The sequence below is a fragment of the Anoplophora glabripennis genome, unplaced genomic scaffold (genome assembly GCF_000390285.2).
Source record: "Anoplophora glabripennis isolate ALB-LARVAE unplaced genomic scaffold, Agla_2.0 scaffold60, whole genome shotgun sequence".
Lineage (NCBI taxonomy): Eukaryota > Metazoa > Arthropoda > Insecta > Coleoptera > Cerambycidae > Anoplophora > Anoplophora glabripennis.
The window spans coordinates 1,402,814-1,430,736 of record NW_019416238.1 but is presented as its reverse complement, the minus strand read 5'-3'; the positions used below and the strand labels follow the sequence as shown (position 1 = coordinate 1,430,736).

The following is a 27,923-nucleotide window of genomic DNA, read 5'->3' as shown; positions in this document are numbered from 1 at the left end:
TCTCCCTCTCCTATCTACTGAGATATTAATTTTATTTCTAGTGTCATGAATGATCTTACTTGTACTGGGAAAACTAGTAACATATTCAGACAATTCAACAAAGGTCGAACAACGCGCTGCTTTTATCGTTAGCTTTATCTGTGGATCTTTAATCCCCTCTATAATACAATCAACTATCTGATTTTGGGACAGATTCAAATTTAATTTGTTAAGTTTTGAAAGCTTATGAAAACAATAATCATTCAAATCTTGACCGTGACTAACCTGATAGGTCGCTGCATCATAAAACATTTTCCCAAATGTAATTTTACTAGGAAACATTTCCTTTATGGCAGTTTCCCATTGACTCCATGAAAACTGCGTAGATTTTAACCCATCATACCAAATTCGAGCTGTTCCCCGTAATTTACCCAATGCTATATAAATTTTACTAACTTCATCCCAATGATACATCTGTGCACAATCATTCACTTTGCGCAACCAATCCTCAACATTTTGAGATAAATCCCCAGGATTAAATTCAGGAATTAAGCGATCATCTTTAAATATTGCCCAATTCATGGTTTTAGGTCCACTCGGATCATTTACTGAACCTTCTGTCTCACTAGCTACTATTTTATCAGGTTGAGTACTTACAAGTTGACTACGGAGTGCTGCTATTTCTGCCCTAGCATCTTCTAACATACCTTGTATATCTGAATCTTGAGGGGTACCAGTCTCCCGCTCATTTGTTGGATACGACTCATTTCGTTCAGACCCTTCACTCAGCACCACTGCACTTTCAGAAGCCACATCACAAGTCCCTTTCTGTAATCGTCGCTGTTTTTGCGGACGTTTGCTCATAATTGCCACAAAAAAGAACAAAAACTGACTTAGGTGTAGGAGGTAATCCCACTTCTGACATGTAAACAACCCTGAAGGGGTTGTTATAATATAAAAATGAAATAAAAGATTTAAATTAAAAAAAAAGCTTGGTACAATTTTATTTCTGTGTTATACTTAACAGAGTCAATGAATGAATGAATCCCAGTGCAACTTAAATCAAAGTTACCACTCTGAGATTTTATTTTATATAAACAAAGATATGTATAACAAACTTATCGACGAGCCCGCAGGAACCAAAACTGCTGACCAAACCTTCATAGTCCGCAAGGTCATCGCTAAAGCGTCAAATAGCCAACATAAGACAATTTTATACTATATGCTAAGTAATTTGGTCTACTATTTTTATAACTACAGTTTTTGTGTTTCATTTGTAATTTGAAAGGAAAACAGTATCATTCAAAATATTTCCAATTACTAAATTATATTAATATAGTCAATATAATAGTCTAGTCTGTAAGTTTTTTCATAATTATATCAAATAATTATAAATTCGTAAGTATGTTTCCACTTTCTATATTCGTATGTTTCCAGTTTTTATATATATTTTTTATCCTAGGCTTTGTAGGTACTAGTAGATACCAATAACCTACCTGTCTTAAACCTGAAATACCATATCCCTGAAATCAGACGCACTATAAACAATAATATTGTTTATATGCAAGCATATACGTGTATAATTTGTTTTCATAAAGATTTACAGGTGCTGTGTATTTCTTTTTTAACTAACTCGTTAGTGAATTGCAATTTTTAAATATGTCTTTATTTATTTATGTTTCATAAAGCAGATGTGTTTGTTTCGAAATATGTTACAAGGAAAACTTGATATCAAGAGTGGATTGAGCAACAATTTATATATTCAGGAATAAACAACGTAATATTATAAACTTACACAAAAATTATTTTAAATTTTTATATACAGTATGTTGTCTTATATCCCTACCACCGGCTACTGTTACTTTGGAGATACAAAATTATTAGAATTTGGTATCAGATCACATAAATGATTATCTTAAATTATAAAAATGATTTGAAAGTACCTTTCTTATGATTACGGTAGTAATCAGTATTATTTTGGTTGTATTTACTATTACTGTTACTATTATATTAGATTCACCTATCAATACCTATACAGGCTGTTACAGATTCGCTTTTCACTACAGGTATCTCAGAAACAGTAAGAGATACGAAGTAGCATAAATAGGGGCAAAGTTGCAAAATCAGGATGCCAACATTATGTCTTTAAAAAATCAAGGTTAACATGGTTAGTTTTCGAAATATTTGAACAAAAAATGAAATCTTGGAAATCCGCTTTTGTTGCCTTTCAGCCTTGTTTGAAGTGATATTGAAAAATTAAGAATATTTTTTCATGGCAACTTTTTTCCTTTATCGAATGTCATAATAAATTTTTATATGTAACGTTTCGTCTTACCAGGACCATCATCAACCTCTTTTTTAAATACGACCCTGGAAATTTTATTACAAATTTTGCAAGCCTTCATGACCCCCAGTACTATACTGTCTCAGTCCGAACTAGATTCAGACGTTTTGTCCTGAAAAATTCACCTTCAATGTATTCCTTCCAAATTTATCTAAATTTTTTATTTAGATTTCTATGTTTATTGAATTAGCGTACACTCTAAGTGTCGTTAAAACCTGTGAAACCCACCTTAATTTTTTAAACTATTATTATCGTACGTTACAATAAAACATTATTAGAGTTTTAATCTCTTAGTTATTTCTAGATTTCTCTAGTGCTCAAAATTTAAATAAATATCGGTCTAATTTTTTTGAGGATATTCATACAAATACATCTGACATGCTCTTTCACAGTTTCGCTTACAGGTATACTGCCCCCATTTAAGCTACTTCGTATATCTTACCGTTTCCGAGATCCCTGTTAGTGAGAAGCGAATTTGTAACAGACTGTATATTAGTATTGTCAAAAGCAGAGGCGGATTTGAAGGGCGACAAAATTTCGAAGGTAGGTACTAAAATTTCAGAAGCGAAATAATATCATCTTTTTTATATTTTCATATCCTACTGAGCGACCTTTTTTTTTATAATGAAACGAAAGAGTGTTGAGTGTTGAAATTTTACTGCGCGAGCTTTTTTTTTTGGAGTCCTCCATAGGATTGGTAGCTCCAGGCCCACCCCAAGCAAAGGATACATAATGCTCACGGAGAGCAATAATGTGTCTACATAAATAATATTCCAATATACAGGGTGTCTCAGAAAGACCTCCCGTAAATTTAGGGAATGATGATGATGACGACAAAAAATAAGAATTTTTTGTCTTATGAACTATATGTCTATCTCCTCTTGTTTTCGAGATACAGAGCGACAAACTAAAATTTTTTAAATACAATTTTTACGAAAATTTCCAAACGGTGCGAAATATTTTTATGAAATTTGGTATTCCGGGGTTTTTAAGGATGTCAAATATGCTGGTCTAATTATTTTTTGGTTATTTCATAGAGGGCGCTAGTTATGCTACATTCCTATTACATTTTAAGTTCTAATTTTTTTAAGGTTAGGTTTTTTACCATTCGGGCTCTAATTTCTAATGTAAAAATAATGTTCTAAAAATAATGTACTCGTGTTAGAACTTCCTAATGTGGACGGTTTTCGAGAAAAAAGGCTTTTAATTGAACTCTTACAATATTACGGTGAAGAAAATAAGTGACTTTTCTCAAAGTAGGCTTATATCAAAACTTATTGATGGATGTCTCATAAACAATGCATACATCCTTAGTAATATTTTAAACTCTAATTAACTTTATATCAAATTTTAGAGACTGTAATTAGTCACTACTAACTACAGTCACTAACAGTCACTAAAATGTTGATTTTAAAATATTACTAAGAATGTATGCGTTGTTTATGAGAGATCTATCAATAAGTTTTGACATAAGCCTACTTTGAGAAAAGTCACTTATTTTATACACCGTAATATTGTAAGAGTAAGTAAAAGCCTTTTTTTTCGAAAACCGTCCACATTAGGAAGTTCTAACAAGAGTACATTATTTTTAGAAAATAAAATTGTACATTGGAAATTGGAGTCCGAATGCTAAAAAACCTAACCTTAAAAAAATTAGAACTTAAAATGTAATAGGAATGTAGCATAACTAGCGCCCTCTATGAAATAACCAAAATATAATTAGACCAGCATATTTGGCATCCTTAAAAACCCCGGAATACCAAATTTCATAAAAATATTTGCACCGTTTGGAAATTTTCGTAAAAATTGTATTATTGCTCTCCATGAGCATTCGGGCTCCAATTTCTAATGTACAATTTTCGAACAAAAAATCGTTAATATCTCGAAAACGGTAGATTTAAAGAAAAGTTGCATGGGAACTTTTTTGTTCAGGATACTCCAAAAATCTTAACAAAAATTATTTTGAGCGAAAAATTCGAAAATTACGAATTTGTTTAAAAAAAAAATGTTTAAACAATTTTAGACCATTAGTAACGTCTGGCAACATGCGGATATGTTTCAAGGGTCATTTTTTTAGAAAAATTATGAAAAAAAATCTAATGAAAATCATGTTCCTAGCGGGAGCGACGATACAGCCTGGACTAATTGTAAGAACTTGCTCAAAACAAACTGATTTTAATTTTATTAAAACTAGATATTTTTTAAAATACTTTGATGCAATGTTTTTTTATAATTGTAAAGGCAGAATTAAATACCAAAACTAAAAGTTGTTAATATTTAGTTATTTCGTACTTATGGAATGAAGTCAGATATAATCTCAACATTTCAAACTGTTGGCGTCTTTCCTCGTCTTAAAAATATCTGTAATTTATTTTATAATTCGCTAATACTAAAGGTTTTCTATCTTTGTTTTTAATTTGAATAGTCACAGTTTTCTGCTTAAGTGACTGATTGATATGTAAACCTACGGTAGAGAATGAGTCGTGCTCGTTGCAATTAACAAATGTAATGCAATAGAAGGTGTTTCTAAAATAGGGTTCCAAACTTCTGCTGCGTTTATAACTCATTAAAATAAGCCAAAAAGTTTCTATTAACATGTGCCCTAAAACGTACCTTTAGGAAGTTATATGCCCTTAAAAGGACTCAAACAAAACTGTTTTTTTTTTCAAATAAATTGCTACTTAAATTTTCCACTCACCACTATTACTAATTAAACACTGCAAAGCTCAATTGACAGTTTATCAATAACTTAAATTGTTAAGCGTTGTGGCAACGTCAGTCTTTTATTTGCCATGATAATCAGATTTTTGTAATTTTTGGCCTAATAACTTAAAGAGCAGAGTAATTTTCAAACTCAGTTTNATGACCCCCAGTACTATACTGTCTCAGTCCGAACTAGATTCAGACGTTTTGTCCTGAAAAATTCACCTTCAATGTATTCCTTCCAAATTTATCTAAATTTTTTATTTAGATTTCTATGTTTATTGAATTAGCGTACACTCTAAGTGTCGTTAAACCCTGTGAAACACTCCTTAATTTTTTAAACTATTATTATCGTACGTTACAATAAAACATTATTAGAGTTTTAATCTCGTGCTCTTAGTTATTTCTAGGTTTCTCTAGTGCTCAAAATTTAAACAAATATCGGTCTAATTTTTTTGAGGATATTCATACAAATACATCTGACATGCTGTTTCACAGTTTCGCTTACAGGTATACTGCCCCCATTTAAGCTACTTCGTATCTCTTACCGTTTCCGAGATCCCTGTTAATGAGAAGCGAATTTGTAACAGCCTGTATATTAGTATTGTCAAAAGCAGAGGCGGATTTGAAGGGCGACAAAATTTCGAAGGTAGGTACTAAAATTTCAGATGCGAAATAATATCATCTTTTTCATATTTTCATATCCTACTGATTTGATATGCAAACCTACAGTAGAGAATGAGTCGGTCTCGTTGCAATTAACAAATGTAATGCAATACAGGGTGTTTCTAAAATAGGGTTCCAAACTTCTGCTGCGTTTATAACTCATTAAATTAAGCCAAAAAATTCCTATTAATATGTGTCCTAAAACGCACCTTAGGAAGTTATATGCCCTTAAAAGGGCTAAAACAAAACTGTTTTTTTTTTTCAAATAAATTGCTACTTAAATTTTCCACTCACCACTTTTACTAATGAAACACTGCAAAGCTCAATTGACAGTTTAACAATAACTTAAATTGTTAAGCGTTGTGGCAACGTGAATCTTTTATTTGCCATGGTAAACAGATTTTTATAATTTTTGGCCTAATAACTTCAAGAGCAGAGTAATTTTCAAACTCAATTTACTCGAAAACTATAGGAAATATAGATTTGGACAAAGATAATATTTTTTACGTAAAATTGTTAAGATTTTATAAATCTGTAGAGAAAATTGTAAAAAAATTGAAATAAAAAAAATTACGGGCCGAAAACCTCCTTCACCAACCTAAATGGGACGCATATGATTTGCATGTCGAAAAACGAAGTAGCCCATGTTATTTAACGTAAAAAGTTATGTACGACCCATAAATTTTTTTCTATTTATTTACGACCGTTTTGTCAATAACGGAAAACAAAACAGTTTTGTTTCAACCCTTTTAAGGGCATATAACTTCCTAAGGGTGCGTTTTAGGGCACATGTTAATAGAAACTTTTTGGCTTCTTTTAATGAGTTATAAACGCAGCAGAAGTTTGGAACCCTATTTTAGAAAGACCCTGTATATCCTTTAGTCAAGCAATCTAGAATCTTTCTTAAGAGGGGCTATTACTTTTAGGTCATTATCTTATTTTTTAGACACTTTCACGTCACCTTGACTAGTCAGTCAAGGTCTAAATTTGAAATGGTTACATAAATATGGGTAACAACGAGTGTTACATACACGTATCTCATAGAAATATGCAAGGCTAATCAATTACAATCTAATAAATATTGCTAAAACAATATGTGTAGAGGTAGATTGAAAATTGAGGATGTGTTCTAATATTTAAGCAGAATAGATCTAGCACTAATCATGTCGGATGCTATAGCTATATGAACGAAATTAGTGTTTGTTGTTAATTGTGTGTCAAGTATTCCATCTTGAGAAGATACCTACTGGAAAGATTTGAAGAAAATTTTATCTACTTGACAGATTTTTTTTTTCGAATTCGATAATTTTCTATTCAGACTTCATTTTCCTGCAATTTGCAATACAAATATATTTATTTAAAAAAGTCACCGTTGAAAATAATTTGAAATGTTTAGAATGGTTTATATAGCAATGCTTCAATACTAAATAAAAATTAAATAATACCAAATAAAATATTAATTGTTTGCATATGACATAGACACTTGAGAATGTTTCTAATTTCATATTAAGTATCCAACATTTTTACATTTTACATAAATTTGCATGAGAGTATATATCTAATAAAATTAGGTACATACCTATGTTAAATAATCCATAAATATTTTACGACTAAAGAAAAGTATTTACTTAATAATATTTAATAGATGTTTTTGTGCAAGACGGGTATCTGCAATATGCTGTCCTACACCTACTTCACCCACAGTTATTATTTGTGGAAATAAAAAAGTATACAGTTGTACGAATTTTCCTTTAGCTCCAGAATTTTGCATAAAATTTAATATTACTCAGTTGCTCAGCTTCATACAACACAATTTTTTAAATTTCTCGCATGATAAAGTAATAAGGGAAATCTGGAAAAAGTGTGTGCGATTAAGTGTAGCAGCTGAAAACAATCAATTTCTGACACATTTAGTTCTGGGCAGTCTTTTTTCCATTTTTCTCAAACAAAATACAAATCATACTTCATATCACTAAAATTCTAAGTAAACAAAGATAATGTTTATTTTGATAACTGTTATTTATTTGTTTAATCTGACACAAAATTTTTAGTGCTGCAGGTAAATTCATACCTTTATATTTATTATTTAGTTCCCCCTGAGTGTGGCAAGTGTATTATGTGAAAAATGTTTATGTGGTATTTTTTAGTATTTCAAAAAAAATGTGAATGCAAAATGAAATATGTTGCAACCCTTATTTGCACCAATTTTTTTCTAAATTTATATTTTTTTCTTACTTAAATTATGTATTGAATAAATTAACTTTAGCATAGGCAACTAAATATACATAGACATATATTTTATGTTTGCCATGTATAGGCAACTGAATATACAAAGATGCATTTATCTGAACAATGTGAAATTATATCTACTTATAGGCAACCTTATATACCTACATATCCTGTATTTTGATAAGGAACCTTGAACAAAATTTATTTATAAAAATTATTTTAAATATGATGTTAAAAAATTTCTTTAAATCTATTCCTCTCTAACGAAAGGATATTCGACATTTAAAGAATCGGTAATCTATTTTCTACTTTTCTTAAATTCACACCGATTTAAATTAAAGGTAAATACTAATTGAAAAAGAAACACCATCTTTTGATTAGTTTAATAAATTTTGTTCACATTGTATATAGTAATATAAATAATAATGATAATACAAAAATAATATTTATTATTCATCATTTTTGATCACAGTAGTATGATAAGTCACAGTTTAATTCAGGTAGTACAATGTTTAAGAGGTCATATACAATCCATAGTTCTGATAGCATAGTTATGGTACTCACAGTTATAGCACAATACGTACTAAATAATTGATTAATGGTAAATATGTTTTTTAGCTGGAGTATTGCATAAAAACTAATATTTAATTTATTACAGCCGTGATTTATGTGGGTAGGCCACTTCGTATTACTGTCCGTGTAGACTCCCAGAAATTTGTTGGTATTTGAAAACTAATTATTTATATCCTTAAATAAAGTTGATATATTACCTGAAATTTCCGTTCTTTTACAAAATTGCATACAGACAGTTTTTGCATTAACCACTAAAGCATTAACCTAGCTTTCACATCAAATTGTAAATTCCTTGAACATATTTTTAATTAGCTTTTCTGGAGACTGCATCTACTGCTAAAGTTGTGTCATCTGTATATAGAATAAGATGTTTTGTACTCACATAATGTGGAAGATCATATATGTATGGTAGGAAAATTAGAGGACCGAGAACTGTGCCCTGGGGTACTCCAAGTTCCACTTGTTGAGGACCAGATCTCTATTCACCCATTCTAACTACAATTTTTCTAAATTGTAAGTAAGAAGTCGGCGATTTCACTACCACGCTACCACGAAATCCTAAATGATTTAATTTATTTACCATTATGCTTAAAATGAGTGCACCCACATACCTTATTTTTGTATTCATTGAACTGTAAATAAAATTAAGGAGAGCGATAGATCCACCTTCTGTCGATCTTCCCTGCAAAAAACGATGTTGATGTTCTATTATTATATTATACTTCACTAGGAATGAGGCAACTTTTTTATAAATACATTTTTAAATAATTAATTAATTTCATATTGCAGTTTGAATAGTTACATAATCTTTTTTATTTAAAAATGTATCATCTGAACTATCTATCACCATGAACAAGTTTCCATACTAAGTACAACGTACACACACGTCATTATATTAGTGTAAAATAGTGACTTGTGTTCTTTCAAATAGATAACCATTAATTTTTGCATTAGATCTAATATATCTTCTAAGGAGAAAGTTTATAACAACATGCATTTATTATATAAGGCAGAGGTTGTAATAGAAAGTACCAAGTTTAATAATAGTAATAGTCGCAATAGTTACTGATGTGTAATCATTTGATTAAAAGAAAAATTAAATTGATGGCTGCCTTAACCTTAGCTCAAAACAGGTTAGATGAACAGATATTTTGTAATTTATGTATATAAGTACTAACGTTCTTGGTTGCATAGCTATAAGACATCAGTTAGTATAGACCAAGCCCGAAACTGAATTAAAAATAAACATTTTCATTTTAAAGTTTAGTTAAAAATTTTAAATATACTACTAAAAGTTTTTTATGGTGATATTGAATTTTTTAAAAGATTTGACAAATCAAATGTATTATTATTTTAAGATTTTTAAGTATAACGCCATCTATTGATTGCATTGCTTCTAATGATATGAAACATTCTAACAGTCATGTAGAACATAACATGAATGTTAGACAAAGGCATAAGCATCCAGATATTTTGTCTAAAGTTTCTTTCTAATCATTAAACTTATGACATCTAATAGCTATATTTCCCTTACCATTACATTTGGTTAAATCTCATATCAATGCGATCCTGAAAAAGCGTTTTCTTCAAGTGTAACATAATACATTCAAGTTTAATTATGCAAGAGTTAAAAAACACTATGTATAAAATTCTTAAACAATTTTGGTTGTGATAAAAACTCTCATAAGAGTTAGTTCAATACAGGCTGATTCAAAATTCAGTACAAATAATTTAGGGACGTATTTTTGAGGTCAAAATAAGACTTTTTTCCTATAAACGTGAGTCCAAAATAAATTTTAAAATTTTTCTCCTTAAAAATTTATAAAATTTGAAAATATGGTGTGCATTTAACTCTTCATCAGTCAATATCTCGGAAATGGTTGGTCTGAGATATTTTGAGCAATTATACCTCTTTTGCTTAAAGTTGATATAGGAATAAACGCACTAATACGAAACGTCAATGTATAAGGTAGCAAAAAAGTTAAGGCCAATTAAATTCAAGCGTACCCTTATAGGTGGCGTCTTCTACAAACAGCATCAAAAGCAATGAAATTTGCCTTCCTGAAAAATCCCCATACCCTAAGGTTTATGCGTAACTACATTCAAATCTATTTGGAAATCATTTGTTTATACATGTTTATAGGAAAAATTTTTGTTCTTTTGACCTCAAAAATGCGGCACTAAATTCTTTGTACAGAATTTTAAATCACCCTATATACTGGAATGAATTCTATGAAGATTGTAGGAGATTTTGTGTAACAAAAGTACAAATATCACGTAAAATTACATTTTCCTTTCTTAGAATCAGTCTAAGGATACTTTCATTAATATTTTTAATAATCTAACACGAACAGTTTCATGTTGACAGTAAGTTGTTATTCTTCGGATTTTTGTGAAACACTTTCTCCATTACGAGTAGTATAGGATAATTTTCATTGTTACGAAACCAACAAAATTAAAATCTACCTATATTTAAGTACCTACTACTTTCTATGTAGGTACTTAATCTCCTAACTGGCTGTATAATATGCTAAATTGTACTCCTATTATAAGTTAAAATATTTTAAATAATTTATTAAGATCTAGGTATGATTTTAAATAAATTAAGCAAAACTGAGAACTAATAAGATGTAGAACATTTCAGTTATTATACTAAAATACCTAGTAAATAACTAGTAACAAATAATTATTCAAAATAAAATGTGTATATATAATTAATATTAATAATATTTACCTGATATATAGAAATGTTTCAATTATTCAAAGAAATATCCTGTATTCTTGCTTGCTTTATTGTTATTCTTTAAAGAGATAAATGAATTAAAAAGCAATTATTACAAAGATATGTTTTTATATCCACATTCTACTTGAGTTTATTTCATTAGGTAGCTTCCCTTCTCGTATAAACTAAACATATTTTAACATACATTAATTAAAAACGTCGTTGAAAGACAATTCCTTTATTTTCTATTATTAAGTTAATAGAGGGTTATTGTAGTAGAGAAATAAGAGAAAAATTTTGTATATAACTTTGTGTATTTGATTCGTCCTCGTACTTCCTAAAATATATAAATTTAACAACTAAATTTGTATATCTATTAATTATAGTAACATTCCTTAATTCTTTAATAAATAAATTATCATAAACTAGACAACTGCCATAATAATTGCTGAAGCAGAACAATGGAAATTAATAATTCCAGCAACATTAGCTTTATGAATGACCAGTTACTTTATTTTAACAGACTTAATAAATGACATTATTAATTAATTTTTGATTAATTAAATAAATCAATTTGATTAAAATAATCAAAAATACTGTGTGGCTTTTTTACATTTGTGGAATGGCGATGAGAACAATATTTCTTTGTTTAAATTGCAGGATAAATATATCTGTTTGTTTTAAAATAAATAATATGTTCTTCTGTCCGAACTAAAAGTAGTGCAGAAAGAATCTTATACTATAAGATTGACAAAGTTTGATAATTTTCAGAAGAGAAGGTGTAGAGCACCAGTCTTTAGGCAGGAGAATAACCGGGTTTAAAGCCGGGTGGATATCAATTGCACTATTTTGTGGTTATCCTACAGCCAAATGCAAGTACTGCTTCCAATTGTTTGTTTGCTAGCTATGTATCAAATAAATGTGCAGTAGAACCTTCTAATACCAACCAGCCAAGGAAATAAAATAGTTGGTCACTAAAAAGAGATGGTCGTTCATGGTTTATTTGCCAATAAAAATTATAATTGTAATTTAAATTTATAAAGAAAAAATTACTCATTCACTAAATTTACCTAAATTGGGATACCTAACATAGAAGTATGTGGAAATAAAAAATTCATACATTACATATATACATATACGTAAGTATGGATATGAACGATTAAGATTATTATTTTTTTAAATTGTTTCATCTTTTTAAATTTACTTTGATAAAATTCTGATTCACATTTCAGTAATAATATGGAATCTCAGTAGCCTTGTCAAAACTGTTTGCATTAACAAAAAATGTTTCTAAGTCTCTTAAACAATTGCAGGCTTCTAATAGGTTTGAAATATTTGACAATAAAGTACTTTCAGCTTCCTCATTTTCAGTTTCAGAATCGGAAGTTGTGTCACTTGTTTCTCTGATCTCTTTAATACAGTCGCTAATGGTTAATTCTGCACTTTCCGTTGCTATGTCACTATCAATGTAAATTGTTTCAAATTTATAAATGGGTCTTTTATGACAGGAAACAGTTGTGCGAGTGGAATATTGTCTTCATCTTCAAAATCATCCATGCTAAAATTACACATAAATCCGGCTTTAGAAAAATACTTTTTTCTTCAAGCGTATAATAATACTTATATTATATAGTGCAACACCTCCTTTAGAAGCAGTCTATTGTTTAACTAGTACAAATATTTTTCATTTTTTAACTAGTAAAAAAATGTAACAATGTGTAGGTAAGTATCCTAGCAACGAATTAAAGATTCAAGAAGCTTTGACGTTTCATTAAGTNATTCATACATTACATGTATACATATACGTAAGTATGGATATGAACGATTAAGATTATTTTTTTTAATTGTTTCATCTTTTTAAATTTATTTTGATAAAATTCTGATTCACATCTCAGTAATAACATGGAATCTCAGTAGCCTTGTCAAAACTGTTTTCATTAACAAAAAATGTTTCTGTCTCTTAAACAATTGCAGGCTTCTAATAGGTTTGAAATATTTGACAATAAAGTACTTTCAGCTTCCTCATTTTCAGTTTCAGAATCGGAAGTTGTGTCACTTGTTTCTCTGACCTCTTTAATACAGTCGCTAATGGTTAATTCTGCACTTTCCGTTGCTATGTCACTATCAATGTAAATTGTTTCAAATTTATAAATGGGTCTTTTATGACAGGAAACAGTTGTGCGAGTGGAATATTGTCTTCATCTTCAAAATCATCCATGCTGAAATTACACATAAATCCGGCTTTAGAAAAGCACTTCTTTATTGTTGTTGTGGATAGGTTTCGCTTGACTACCGATATCCATATCAAAGCATTGGTTATGCTTATGTTTTTCTCTATTTCTTCAAGAGAACAACCCTCTATACATATGTTCAAATCCTCTTTATAAAGCAGCTTCTATAAAGCATTTGATTGATATCTTGGTCTAAGGGTTGGCAGCGTGAGGTTGTATTCGGCAGAAGAAATATAAGTTAACATTCCACTAGATTGGTGCATTTAAGAGAGAAGTATTTATTGGGGATTCAAAAACAAGAGCATTCCCATTTGTAAATTCAGAGAATGCAAGATTGGTTGTTATGTGTCGCTTGACACAAGTGGTTACTTAGTTACAAACAGGTTTTACTGTGTACCGCTTTAGTCGCAATTTTTTAATAATATACTTACTTATCTATTTTTATAAAAAAAATTAAGATATTAACCAGCGTTTCAAAAAAAAAAAGGAATATTTATCTAGAAAAATCTAAACGACTCATTCGTAAAAAATTATTTTTGAGCAGAGCAGCACAGGCCAGTGACTTCAAATATAGGAAAGAGAACTTAATCTCTAGTTTTAAAGTTATTTTCTCAAGAAGAGAACTACATATCTTTTAAAATACCAAGAAGTCAACGCCGACAACGTGGCAATCACTCCGGAAATTGTTTAACCATTGACAACTGCAACGGAGGCATGCTAAAATATGTCTATGTACATTGTTTGAAGGAACTTGGTACCGAATATGTCGACAAAACTTTTAACCAAAATTGTGTATCTATTCGAAAAATGAATAGACACATAAAAATTGTAATAATATTATAATTCATGTTAGCTTTCTGACTTATACGTTGTTTATTAACTTTAGTTCAAATTTTGCAATTTAATTATGTAGTCTCGTATATTGGAATAAAATGTATCTTAGGTACTTTTTTGCTTACACACCCTATATATTTATTTAGAGTGGAATTCTAGGTTGTTGTTCTTGAGAAAAAGTAAAGTATAAGGCTGTTGTATCATTTATTTTGAAACTTATTCTGCAACAACACGAATTACTGACCATTTCAAAACACAACAGTAATATATGCACTGGTGCAATTCAGGCACACCATTTTAGAATGGCGAAGTGTAGGTCATCATAACGAAGAACTATGTAATACCTAGTAAATTTTACTTCGTAACGGTATACCTTGAGAATCGCCAGTTCCTCAATGTCTAGTGTCTATTCTTCATGTCGTCCAAAAAGTCTAATGTTTGTGGTTGTCATAAGTTTTGATTAAACAAACTGTGATAACTTTTAACGCTTGAAGTCATGTATCTCCATAGACATGATCATTGTTGGTGTGTTATTATTTCTGCCTCTGTGTACATATGTCTCAACAAACATCCAATCACAGGATATATCGGAAGGTAGGTATTAAATAATAATAATTGTGTTGTTTATATTTATATTTTAATCAGGTCTAGTTCTCAAATGTTTTATTAAGAGTTAAGGTCATGGCAAAATTTTCTTCACAGCAATAATAATGAATAAATTAAAACTATTTCATTTGATTAATTTTATTATCCATTCGACTATGCTACTGCTGCACTACAAATTAATTAGGAAAATATATGATGTACGTAATATTAGATACAAATTTATTTATATTCAAAACAGAAGTTAATGAATATGTTGAGAAAAAGAAATAGTTACAACAATATAAATTCTTTTGCAACTGCAGGTATAATTAATATTCTAATTACATTGCTTCAAATAAGTAATTATTATGCAATGATATTATACAACTTACATTATACATATTAATACATTGTGAAGAATATCATTCATTTTTCTGCTTTACCAAATTATTTTCTCATTATATTCTGTTTCAACTGTCATCACTTTGGTTTTAAATAGCGTATCTAGCCTATGACAATTTTATTGTAGAAATAATATTTTGCAGTCTTATTATAAGTTTAGAAAAAGATATTTCAGTAAATATGAACTTCAAAGTATATTTACAATAATAGAAAGGCTATCAATGTTTTTATTCGAATGCGTGTCCTGTGATTCTGCTGACTAATGATTTTAGCTATTTACAATATTGGGAACAATGTCGTAAAGTCAGAAAGTTTATTTCGTCTACTGGTAAATAAGTCAGGTATGCTTTATTTTACATACAGATTAGTAGGCCACTCTCTGCCATTATGTGAGGGGCAATGTCAGTAGTCCCAATGACATTTAAGATGGCATACATTTTGTGGATTATATAAATCTCCAAAACTGAATTTGTTTATTTCTCCCAAAACTCTAGAAAATATCTGAATTACTGAATACACTGAAAAGAGACACTATTTTTCATCACGGTAATAAGGAGCTAATTTCATTGGACTAAAAATATTATTTTCGACTCATTCAACCGTGCGATAAGCGTATTCTAAGATAACAAAATAATTCAAAAATGATTTATCTTTAAAATGAAATGAGAGATACTCTTTCTCTGAAATGTAATTAGGAATCACGTGAACATACTGAATTTACAAAATATTCAGAAATAAGTTCATAAGACAAAGGATTATTTTTTTTGCTGCTATTTGTCTCTGGAGAATGATAGATCGAAACTGGAACACCCTATATTTTATATTATCGAGGCTTCTACTGTGTGAGAGAATACAACAATTGTAGAAATTATCACGTTTTAGCACTAATATACAACAAACATACTTTCACAAAAGATTTACTAATGCATGCATCTCTAATCAATATAATAAATAAGATTAAAATGCTTTCACAACTCATAATCTCATGCTACTGTGTTCACATTTTTTTAACTTAAATATGATGTTTGTTTTTGGAAATAAGATTTTACCTACGTTGACCTTGACATCGAAACAGTGGATATTTTTCATAAATTTCAGTTTCGCCCTAAATTTAAATTATTAACAATATTTATTAGTGTGTACAGTGCAACATTTTTTGATCACGATATAATTCTACAAAAATAGGTTAATGTTTAAAATTATAGAAACGTAACGCCAGGTTATTCAATTTATTACTAATTCAGAATAGAGACTTTTTGTTTGTTAATTTTTTGTTTACTTTCAGTTGACCATTTGGTAAAACAATGGTCGCCATTAATATGGATGTCACCTGATGAGAAATATATGCCTCTAGGTGTGGAGGAATTTTTAAATTATGTCCACATCGCGGATGAAAATGGGAAAAAAATACAAAACACCTACAGCGGAATGTTTTCTAAGCACAACTCGAAAACCTACTATCTAGTCACTCATAGATCATTAGGTAAGAAGTGACATTCACTTTTTTTCTTGTTTTGTATAAATTGACTTATTTGAATATGGCAAAGGTAAAGTAGATGGACGTTCATAAGTGCAAAAATAAATACAACAAAATAAAAAGTATACACTTAAGTGACGTCTATGGATAATGCTGCCCAAAGATATCGTTTGATTAAGGTCGAAAGTTCGCCCATAACGTTCGAGACAAAGTTATAATCGATGTAGCTCACGAATTATGTTTATGGTATTGTCGATGGTTTGCATAAGGCCTTCTTCACCTGTTTTGGTAAAACTCCCATCACAGTTCTAATGTTGATTGTAATTCGCATCCCATTGGTGCTGTTTAAGAAGTCTGGTATTTTGCAAACTAGATCCATGGGACTGTTGTTCAGTTGATAATTCTCCTATCCAATACTTATTACTGGTGGTAAATTGTGATAAACCGAATACTAGTTCTGGTTTGATAAATGGAGTACGAATACTATGGCCGTACGTCAAATTACTGCGATCTGGAAGTTAGGTCAACTTCAGACGATTATTCTGCCCTATCAGAGACAGGGCATTGATACTCTAGGACCGTAGAGGTGCTGAATATCCTGAATATCTCAACTTGAACGACCGTGGCATGCTTTTCCAAATGTAAAACAGATTCACCCCTGATCGCATATCACTGATACGCGCTTCTGTGCTCTCATCTGTTTTAAACTGTAAATCAGTATCTTCATCTTGATTTTGCAATTTCTTTGAGGAATACAGATGCCCCTTTCTATTATTTTCTTGAAGACCACCTCCTTCCTTCCTTCATGATCTAAGTTTAATCACAGATATCTATGTTTAATTTCGGCTGAGCTGAGCTATCGTTTTAAAAGTGACAAGAGACTTAACGCATCTGTGAGAGCTATGCATATATCAATCGCTCGTTCAAGCTATGTAAGCCGTCGAACCGTAGGTCACTATATAACACCTGCATAAGTGAAAAAGGGTCTAACAACTGTATCTTATTCATTATTAATTGGCTCAGCGTATACAATGTTCTTCATGTATCCCTACAGAAATAAGTTCATCGACGTAGGGTCTCAGCTCTTAGAAGGCCAAAGAAAGGTAGTGTCTTGTAACGCACCCCAATTAATTTGCGTCACTCGCTAAATATCTGATGATGTCTTTTCTGTCTATGTTTATAATGTTTGAACCTAATTTATTTAATGTGGATCTAAGTTCTAATATCCGATAAACGATTACTAATCGGCTATAAAAGCTAGGGTCTAAGCACGAAGAGTCAGTAGTGTTAATCAGCTGCCTCAGCAGGAAGTAACTGTTTATCGGCTTTCTTACCAAGGTTTCCCTATCCTTGCCCCTAAAGATCTGCTGATCGGCTTTCCCTCTTGGAGCACTCTTGAGTTACCATTACCGTTCTGTCTGGGAACAAGGTGTCGGCTTTCTCGTCTCTTTCTGGAGCTCCTTGTCCCTGAAAACCCGTGGGACGGCTTTCCCTCTCGGAACACTCAGGAGCTGCCATTACCCTTCCGTCTGGGAATAGTAAGTCGGCTTTTCCGCCTGTTTTTGGAGCCTCTTTCCTGGAAGTTTCGAGAGTTCCCTTTTCCTCTCAAAGTTCCGTACTTACACTTTTCTACCAACTATCTGCCAACCTGAATTAAAAGCGGAATCGGGTTAAGCTTCTTAATTTTCCGGAGTACCTAGTACGAAGTATCTCGAATATTAGTGTAGACCGTTTACCGATTTGTTAGGTTACTAAGGTAAATAAATAAAAAGAAGTGTATATTAAAAAGTGGTTTTCTTTTCAAGATCCTTGGTTTACACTTATTTACAATACTGTGACTTGACCTGAACGGTGACTTTTGAGTTCACACATAGAGAGGTCGTCACAGTCTTCAGTCTACCAGGAAATCTGGATAAAATTGTAGTTACTTATGTTTTCCTGGACAGAACCTAATTACATATGTCTCATAATCTTGAGCAAAATTTGCCATTATTGTACTTTTGCATCGAATAATATTTAACATGTTCCTATTTACGAAGTTATAGAAGTAGACTTACTACAACAGAATGGGAAAGTAAAATAGAATAGTACCTATTGGGAATTAGAATATAAACCGAATTGATCTTTTCTGTGGAATATTATATTGCCGGATACTAATAAATCACTATGTAGAGAACTCTTTATGTTATTGATTTCATTTTTTGAAAACAGTATCATAGATATTATAGATATTTTAGTTGCCTTTACTGTACTTATGAAAATATCAGCTATTAGTTAACAGTAACACATTTTTTTTTTCAGACGAACTGAAAAGTGATAATACATCATTCTTACATGGAAAAAATCCAAAGGTGCACTCAATTCCTGTTTACGCTATAGTGAATTACTGTTCTCCTTTAAATAGTTTTCATACAACTGATAAAACTACTATAGCAAGTGATATTAATGCAATTTATAGAAGGAATAAACACAAATATTATTTCCATGTTAGCTACTGGATTTTTTTTCCGTACAATGAAGGAAAGGAAGTATGTTTTTTAGGTAAAACAGTACTCGAGACTTTAAGTTTGCGTCTATAAAATTCTAAATATTTCTGTTACAGGAAGAGTTCCAGCTCCCAGAATATTTAACACCTGTTTTGGCAATATGAAAACATTGGGCAACCACGTAGGAGATTGGGAACACATGAGCTTATCATTTGCTGGAAAAAGTGTTCCAGACAAACTCTACTTAGCTGTTCACGATGCTGGTGTTTATTATCAATACGACGAGAAGAGAAGGTATTTTAAATATGAATCGAAGATAATTCGAAGAGGAGTGGCGCAAGTGCCGAAATTTCCTCAAATTGTTCGTGCACAAGGCGGACACCCTGTATTATTTTCTGCATATGGATCTCACGGGCTATGGGGGTCACCTGGTGAACACGACTTTATTAGAGTGCCTAAGCTGACTGATAGAAACGGGTTAGTATAAAAAAAAGTGAAATAGTAACATTTAATAGAATATAAATGCGCAATTAAATTTTTTAGAATATTTACTTAATTTGTCATTTTTGGGCTAGTTACTACACCGTCAAACTTCTTGATATTTTCAGAAAGTCATTGCAACTGAAGATCTTCTAGCCGAATTTTCATTTATTGTATGTATTCGTATGTATGGCGTCATTCTCCATAATTTTAAGTCACTGGCCACTGGTAACATTTCGGTTTCTGCCAATTACAATTTCCAGGTATTTTCAAGATCTTGTCTTGATTAAAATTTCTATTTTTCTGGATTACTAAAATCTTGGTATTATTTAGGTCTATTAAGTNATCACCTATATAACCATCATGTACATCACCATCATCTACACCACCATCATCTGCATCGCCATCACCTTCATTGCCATCATCTACGCCACCATCATCTACGTCACGATCATCTACACCACCATCATCTACATCACCATCGTCTACATCGCCATCATCTACATTACCATTATTTACATCATCTACATCACCACCATCTACATTATTATCACCATTCAAATGTGGGTCGATTTTGTGAAACATTCTGTGTAGAAAGTTTTAAAATGGGATCTGGTTAGTAAATAAAAAAATTTTCATGAATAGACCACTAAATAAAGTAGAAGAAATAAATATGATATTCAGTATAAACTTCCAAATAGGTGTCTGGTTAATAAATATACAATTTTTTATTCAAAGACTTCAGTACATGGGTAAGGCAGAAGTGGGGAAAAAATAAGTTAAGTTTCACTGTCTCTTAATTTTTAAGGGAGTCATTTTTTGGAACATCCAGTATAAACTTAATAAACTAAGGCAGAAATGGGGAAAAAAATAAGTAAGTTTCAGTTTCTCCTAATTTTGAAGTGAATAATTTTTTGGAACATCCAGTATAAACTTCCAAAAAAGTGTATGGTTAGTAGATATACAATGTTTTATTCAAATACTTCAATAAGGAAAAACCTAGTCCACCTGTGTCAGTTTTATGAAACACCTAGTACATAAAATGCAAAAAACATTAGATCATTTCATTTTTCATGAAAATATTGCAATCAATAAATTTTTGAAATTTATAGAAGCCTTTGGACCGTTGGAACTTCGACGTAATTTCTGTAGACACCCTATATAAAAATCTATTTTAAAATTTATATTTTCTCTTCTTAAAATGAATATTCCATTATAATAAAAGTAAAATGCGGAAATAAATAAAGGAATATATTTCGGACCCCATTGGTGATTAGAACTGTGGAACGCAATAATAGAACGTGAATTTTATATCTGCAGTCTATGTTTGTATTTACAAAGGTTGTTGGTGCCTTTAAAACAGGGACATTTCGAATTGTTAGTGTCATCTATTTAATTTAATGGTCAATGGGTTAATTCAATATGTCAACAGAAAAAGAATAACCTGTTTATTATACATATTACACAAGGATATTTATAATATATAGGATTGCTGGATAAGCAGATATTTTCTCCACGTTAGTGGGAGCTGTGACGTCATCGCGGACCACTTCAGATACATCTCCATACTCGCATACTGTTATAAGATGTTTTATTTACTTTCTATATTCAATATGGGGTTTAAAATAATTTTGCTTAAAATATAAACTTTATATAATCTGTAAAGGGACTCCCGGTAAATAAAATTATAGACAAGTTATACAAATTTCTATTTTTTATTAGCAAAAGGCATGTACATACGAGTATTTTAAAGATCGCAATAAGTTAATATTGTAAGTTTTTAATTTAGATAAATATGAATGTTTCAAACTTCCACTAAAATATGAAAATTATTATTCTGGTTCATTTGCATACTTTCAGAAGTTATATAGAAATACTAATTTTACTGTGTTAAATCTTTTCAAATATATGTTTAAAGTTAGGTAATTATTATTTAAATGTGTACTAGTAACTTATTCCATTTATATTTTTATAAGAACTAAGCACATTAAATATTTTATAAACTATTGTAGGTATATTAAAAAAAGTGGTAATTAGTAGGTAACTGTTTTTTATTAAATAAAAATTAAACGATACAAACGATTAAAACGAGTGTTGTAAAGAAGAGTATACTCTTAATGTGCATTTATGAAAATAATATTTAATAATAATATATCCCAAACAAGTTTCATTCACAAGATAGTAACTATAATAAAGTTTCATTATAAAAATGGTGATATTTAAAACCACTGGCGGCTGATAACATTTCTGGTATACGTCTAGGGATGACAATTTTTGAAAAATGATCGATATATGACATCAGTGAACGTCACATCTTTTCGCATAACACAAAATAATATAAGTAGATAACTATTACGAATTTGTAATATGGATAGAACTTTTGCCTACTATAAATATTTTTTATATTATTCTATTCTATAGCAGAAAATACAATTAAAAAACTATACGATAAAAATTTAATGCAATTGATTTTAATGAGCGAACAGTACTGTAGTTATAATATCACAATGATTAGATATCATATTAAAATTACAATACATTAGTTGTACGTGTTGATAAATAATATGTATTAGTTTGTCTTCTTATAATATGGAACCGAGTTTATTTTCTTTCAGTGCTACTAATTTTTGCTTATTGAATATTAAATTTATTTTTTATCAACATAATTTTATTATATTACACATTAAATAAAAAGAATGAATCATAAAGGTACACATCGATCTGAAACGCTGTCGATGCATCGGTTCTTCCTCTTTTCTTTGTAACTCTTCTTCCATTTCCTTTTTTTATTATATCTTTGTGTCCGTAAACTTGTTACATCCTGTGGTTTGTTTGAAAGAAATAATGATGGAACAGCAGTTGTTTTAAGAAGTTTTCGTGGAGGCAAACCTACGAATTAATATACAGCAATTGTTTACGACAACCTGAACATTGAACAAATAATGTAATTATTACCTAATAATTCATTTCACGTTCATAATCATTTTCAACAGATAACAAAATGAATGGAATAGATACGACTGGTACTAGGACTCCAATCGCCGTCTGTCCGCTTACAACGTCTAATCCATTGTTTTCGAATAGTGTCGCAAACAAAATGTTTTTCCTTGAGAAAATTATGGTAAACTAGGTATTTCCGGATTATCCGTTTTCGTTGAAATACGGCTGTTATTAAAGCCATACATATGTAATAGAACGGCGCCACGGCATCTATTATGGAAGATTATAGGTTACCACTAAGAATTATATTTGTTTCTTACAAGTGACCATATTATTATTACTACAAATAGCGCACAAAGAATCAAAAAAGTTCTACAATTTACACACATTACTGCTAAAAGTTTAAAGAAGAAGATATAACACAAATTATTAAAAGAACGCACAAGCACCATAAGAATACACAGGCTTCTTACACATTCAGGTCCGCGATGACGTCACGGAAGAGTGGGAAAACGGCCAACATTGAAGGTATAGGGATCGAGCAATCCTATGTATTATAATATCCTTGGGCTGAAATATCGTTTTAAAAGTGACAGGAGACTTAACGCATCTGTGAGAGCTATGCGTATATCAGTCGCTCGTTTAAGCTATGTAAGCCGTCGAACAGTAGGTCACTACACAACACTTCCATATGTGAAAAAGGGTCTAACAACTGTATCTTATTCATTATTAATTGGTTCAGCGTATACAATGATCTTCATGTATCCTTACAGAAATAAATTTATCGACGTGGGGTCTCAGCTCTTAGAAGGCCAAAGAAAGGTAGTGTCTTGTAACGCACCCCAATTAATTTGCATCATTCGCTAAATATCTGATGATGTGTTTTCTGTCTATGTTTATAATGTATGAACCTAATTTTGTATTTAATGTGGATCTAAGTTCTAATACCCGATAAACGTTACTAATCGGCTATAAAAGCTAGGGTCTAAGCACGAAGAGTCAGTAGTGTTAATCAGCTTTCCTCAGCAGGAAGTAACTGCTATCGGTTTTCTTACCAAGGTTTCCTTATCCTTGCCCCTAAAGTTCTGCTGATCGGCTTTCCCTCTTGGAGCACTCTTGAGTTACCGTTACCGTTCCGTCTGGGAACAAGGCGTCCGCTTTCTCGTCTCTTTCTGGAGCTACTTGGCCCTGAAAACCCGAGGGTCGGCTTTCCCTCTTGGAGCACTCAGGAGCTGCCATTACCCTTCTTCTGGGAATAGTGAATCGGCTTTTCCGCCTGTTTTTGGAGCCTCTTTCCTGGAAGTTTCGAGGGTAGCCTTTTCCTCTCAGACTTCAGTACTTATACTTTCCTACCAACTATCCGCCAACCTGAATTAAAAGCGGAATAGGGTTAAGCTTCTTCATTTTCCGGAATACCTAGCACGAAGTATCTCGATTATTAGTGTAGACCGTTTACCGATTTGTTAGGTTAATAAGTAAAAAGAAGTGTATATTAAAAAGTGGTTTTCTTTTCAAGATCTCTGGTTTACACTTTTTTCCACTACTGTGACTTGACCTGAACGGTGACTTTTGAGTTCACACATAGAGAGGTCGTCACAGTCTTCAGTCTACCAGGAAATCTGGATAAAATTGTAGTTACTTATGTTTTCCTGGACAGAACCTAATTACATATGTCTCATAATCTTGAGCAAAATTTGCCATTATTGTACTTTTGCATCGAATAATATTTAACATGTTCCTATTTACGAAGTTATAGAAGTAGACTTACTACAACAGAATGGGAAAGTAAAATAGAATAGTACCTATTGGGAATTAGAATATAAACCGAATTGATCTTTTCTGTGGAATATTATATTGCCGGATACTAATAAATCACTATGTAGAGAACTCTTTATGTTATTGATTTCATTTTTTGAAAACAGTATCATAGATATTATAGATATTTTAGTTGCCTTTACTGTACTTATGAAAATATCAGCTATTAGTTAACAGTAACACATTTTTTTTTTCAGACGAACTGAAAAGTGATAATACATCATTCTTACATGGAAAAAATCCAAAGGTGCACTCAATTCCTGTTTACGCTATAGTGAATTACTGTTCTCCTTTAAATAGTTTTCATACAACTGATAAAACTACTATAGCAAGTGATATTAATGCAATTTATAGAAGGAATAAACACAAATATTATTTCCATGTTAGCTACTGGATTTTTTTTCCGTACAATGAAGGAAAGGAAGTATGTTTTTTAGGTAAAACAGTACTCGAGACTTTAAGTTTGCGTCTATAAAATTCTAAATATTTCTGTTACAGGAAGAGTTCCAGCTCCCAGAATATTTAACACCTGTTTTGGCAATATGAAAACATTGGGCAACCACGTAGGAGATTGGGAACACATGAGCTTATCATTTGCTGGAAAAAGTGTTCCAGACAAACTCTACTTAGCTGTTCACGATGCTGGTGTTTATTATCAATACGACGAGAAGAGAAGGTATTTTAAATATGAATCGAAGATAATTCGAAGAGGAGTGGCGCAAGTGCCGAAATTTCCTCAAATTGTTCGTGCACAAGGCGGACACCCTGTATTATTTTCTGCATATGGATCTCACGGGCTATGGGGGTCACCTGGTGAACACGACTTTATTAGAGTGCCTAAGCTGACTGATAGAAACGGGTTAGTATAAAAAAAAGTGAAATAGTAACATTTAATAGAATATAAATGCGCAATTAAATTTTTTAGAATATTTACTTAATTTGTCATTTTTGGGCTAGTTACTACACCGTCAAACTTCTTGATATTTTCAGAAAGTCATTGCAACTGAAGATCTTCTAGCCGAATTTTCATTTATTGTATGTATTCGTATGTATGGCGTCATTCTCCATAATTTTAAGTCACTGGCCACTGGTAACATTTCGGTTTCTGCCAATTACAATTTCCAGGTATTTTCAAGATCTTGTCTTGATTAAAATTTCTATTTTTCTGGATTACTAAAATCTTGGTATTATTTAGGTCTATTAAGTCTATCTAAAACATCAGAAATAAGTTTCGAAACTATGTATTTTCAACTGAAGATTTCTCTCAAAAAAGTGACCAATGTTACCAAATACTGAAACTTTGTATCTTTAATATTAATCAACTAACTCTAGCATAAAATCGAAAATGGACTGCACTATACATGACCGTATCTTTTAATTGTTTTTTTTTTAATTATATTTTGTTAGTATATCCATTTCCTCTGAAGGTTGATCATAGTTGATTATAGTTTCTCGTCCAAGTGTTTCTGATGCCTGATTATGTCTTCTTGATGCACGAATATGTCAATAAACTTTGTTTCTAACCGAATGGTGCGACTCAAATCTATCTGTGTGAGTTAGTTTCTTCAGTATACATCATTTTCTTCTAATTCCATTATGACATAGAGAATGTAAGACAATGTCATCCATAAATCATTTTATGTTGTTTATCCATCAGGCTAAACCCTGAAAACAAGGGAAAGGAGGAATAGTTTTGTATCCTGAGGGGTTATTTCTTTAATTATCTACCTTTAATTACTTATCTATTTAATTCTCGAAAGGGAGTTTATTTAGTTATCGTTATACTTTAATTAACACGTGGGAACTTAGAAATGTTGTATGTTCAGAAAATTCCTTTCAGTCACTTACCCTTTCATTGCTTATGTGGGATGTAATCCAGTGGCTGGCTATACAGGGTAGCACTGAAGTTGGAGAAACAAAGGAAACACAAAACTTCCAGGAAGGGTTTTATTAACAATAAACAAATCAAACAAACATAATAAAAACACAACGGCTCGACGACATTATTAATTAATTGATTCAATTGCGACAGCGTACCGAGATTCAGGGAATGCGCGCTCTATACAAAATTTAGAAAAACTATCAAAATTAATTAATTGGCCCGAGACTTTAAAGTTAATAATTAGCCTGCTCAATGTGAAACTTAAGAACGAACTGCCTTTTTCGAGATCTCTCCCGAATTCCACACTTCGCTTTGACACGCCCATTTCTTGGGTACAGAAGTTTCGGTTCTTATCTTATTGGCGGAGACCTGAATATCGGAACGCTTGGATAACTATAATAATAATTACCTAACTGACTTGACTTTACGTTTATAACAATAATTATATGACTTGCTAGTAACCCTAACCTTCCCCTATGGCTCCGAGTAGCAATTACGGGACGTATTAGTCGATCTCATTTAATCTACTCTTATAGCTAGGAAAAATCCGTCAAAAAAACTCAGCTGCTTAGGTATACTCTCTTTTCGAATTACTAACAATTTTTCAATATAATTTCATTCTAATGTGGAATCTTTACGCTCTTTCTCGCGATTTCGCGCGTTATTAAAAAGATGGGGTTCTACGCGGCGCCTCCCAGACGCTTAACACATGGCGATACGTTTTTAAGAAATTACTTTACCCGAAGTTTTTTGAGCTTGTTCTCATTATCGGTTTTTAAATTTATTAGTTCCTGTGACAAAAGTTCTTCAGACCACCCTCTGAATATTGGTGCCCATAATACTTAACCCTCGTCTGACCGGGGTCATTCTTAGAACTATTGACACCTGGTTTTCTTGAAAACCGTCCCACGCGGATCTGGTTTTTGTTACAGTTTCTTCATCTGAATTAAACAATGGTCACTCAAAACGTCAAGAATTTTAAAATCGCTGACGTAGCAACCAGCAAACCATTTTTTAAATTTAAATTAATTTGTAAATTAAAGTTTGAAATTAGAAAAATACAGATGGAGTTTTAATTCATTCGTTTCAGGTATGGAATTCCTTGGAAAACTTGGAATAATATTAAGACATTCCATCTAGGAAGGACTCATCTCCCTTCTTGGATGACTTTTAAAGGGAAATGGGGAAATCCAAAAAGTAACTGTTTACTTTTCAAAAAATTAGGAGTTTGTGAATACACTGATGGACCTATGGGGTTGCTACGAGCAAAACAAGATTTCTACTGTTGGCCTAAATGATAGTTATTTTGTTATGTAAATAAAAGATACGCTGAAATATCTGAACTTAAAATTATTAACTTGTGGGGTACGATCCAATAAATTTTTATTTATTTAATTTGTCCATTGGTTCATTAAATTAACTAAATTCACTAAATAATATCATTTTCTCTCTGACGTTCTGAGTATTTCACTAAGGTGGCAGCACTACGCAGGTCAATAAAATTAAAAACAGGTATCTGCGTCTACGTTAAATGTAGTTCAAGAAGCTTGCCATAGCTGGATCTCTTTATAAAAA

At 31.2% G+C, this 27,923-nt stretch overlaps 1 protein-coding gene across 1 annotated transcript; it reads left to right on the top strand.

Annotated features, from left to right (window-relative positions):
- Positions 1-14,723: 14,723 nt before the first annotated feature.
- LOC108917959 lies at positions 14,724-27,705 on the top strand. The gene is made up of 8 exons (XM_018724785.1): positions 14,724-14,875; positions 16,554-16,751; positions 19,047-19,286; positions 19,348-19,708; positions 23,425-23,483; positions 24,664-24,903; positions 24,965-25,325; positions 27,439-27,705. Exons 1-8 carry the CDS (start codon positions 14,794-14,796, stop codon positions 27,644-27,646), a joined length of 1,749 nt encoding a protein of 582 aa, XP_018580301.1. The 5' UTR covers positions 14,724-14,793; the 3' UTR covers positions 27,647-27,705.
- The last annotated feature ends 218 nt before the right edge of the window (positions 27,706-27,923 follow it).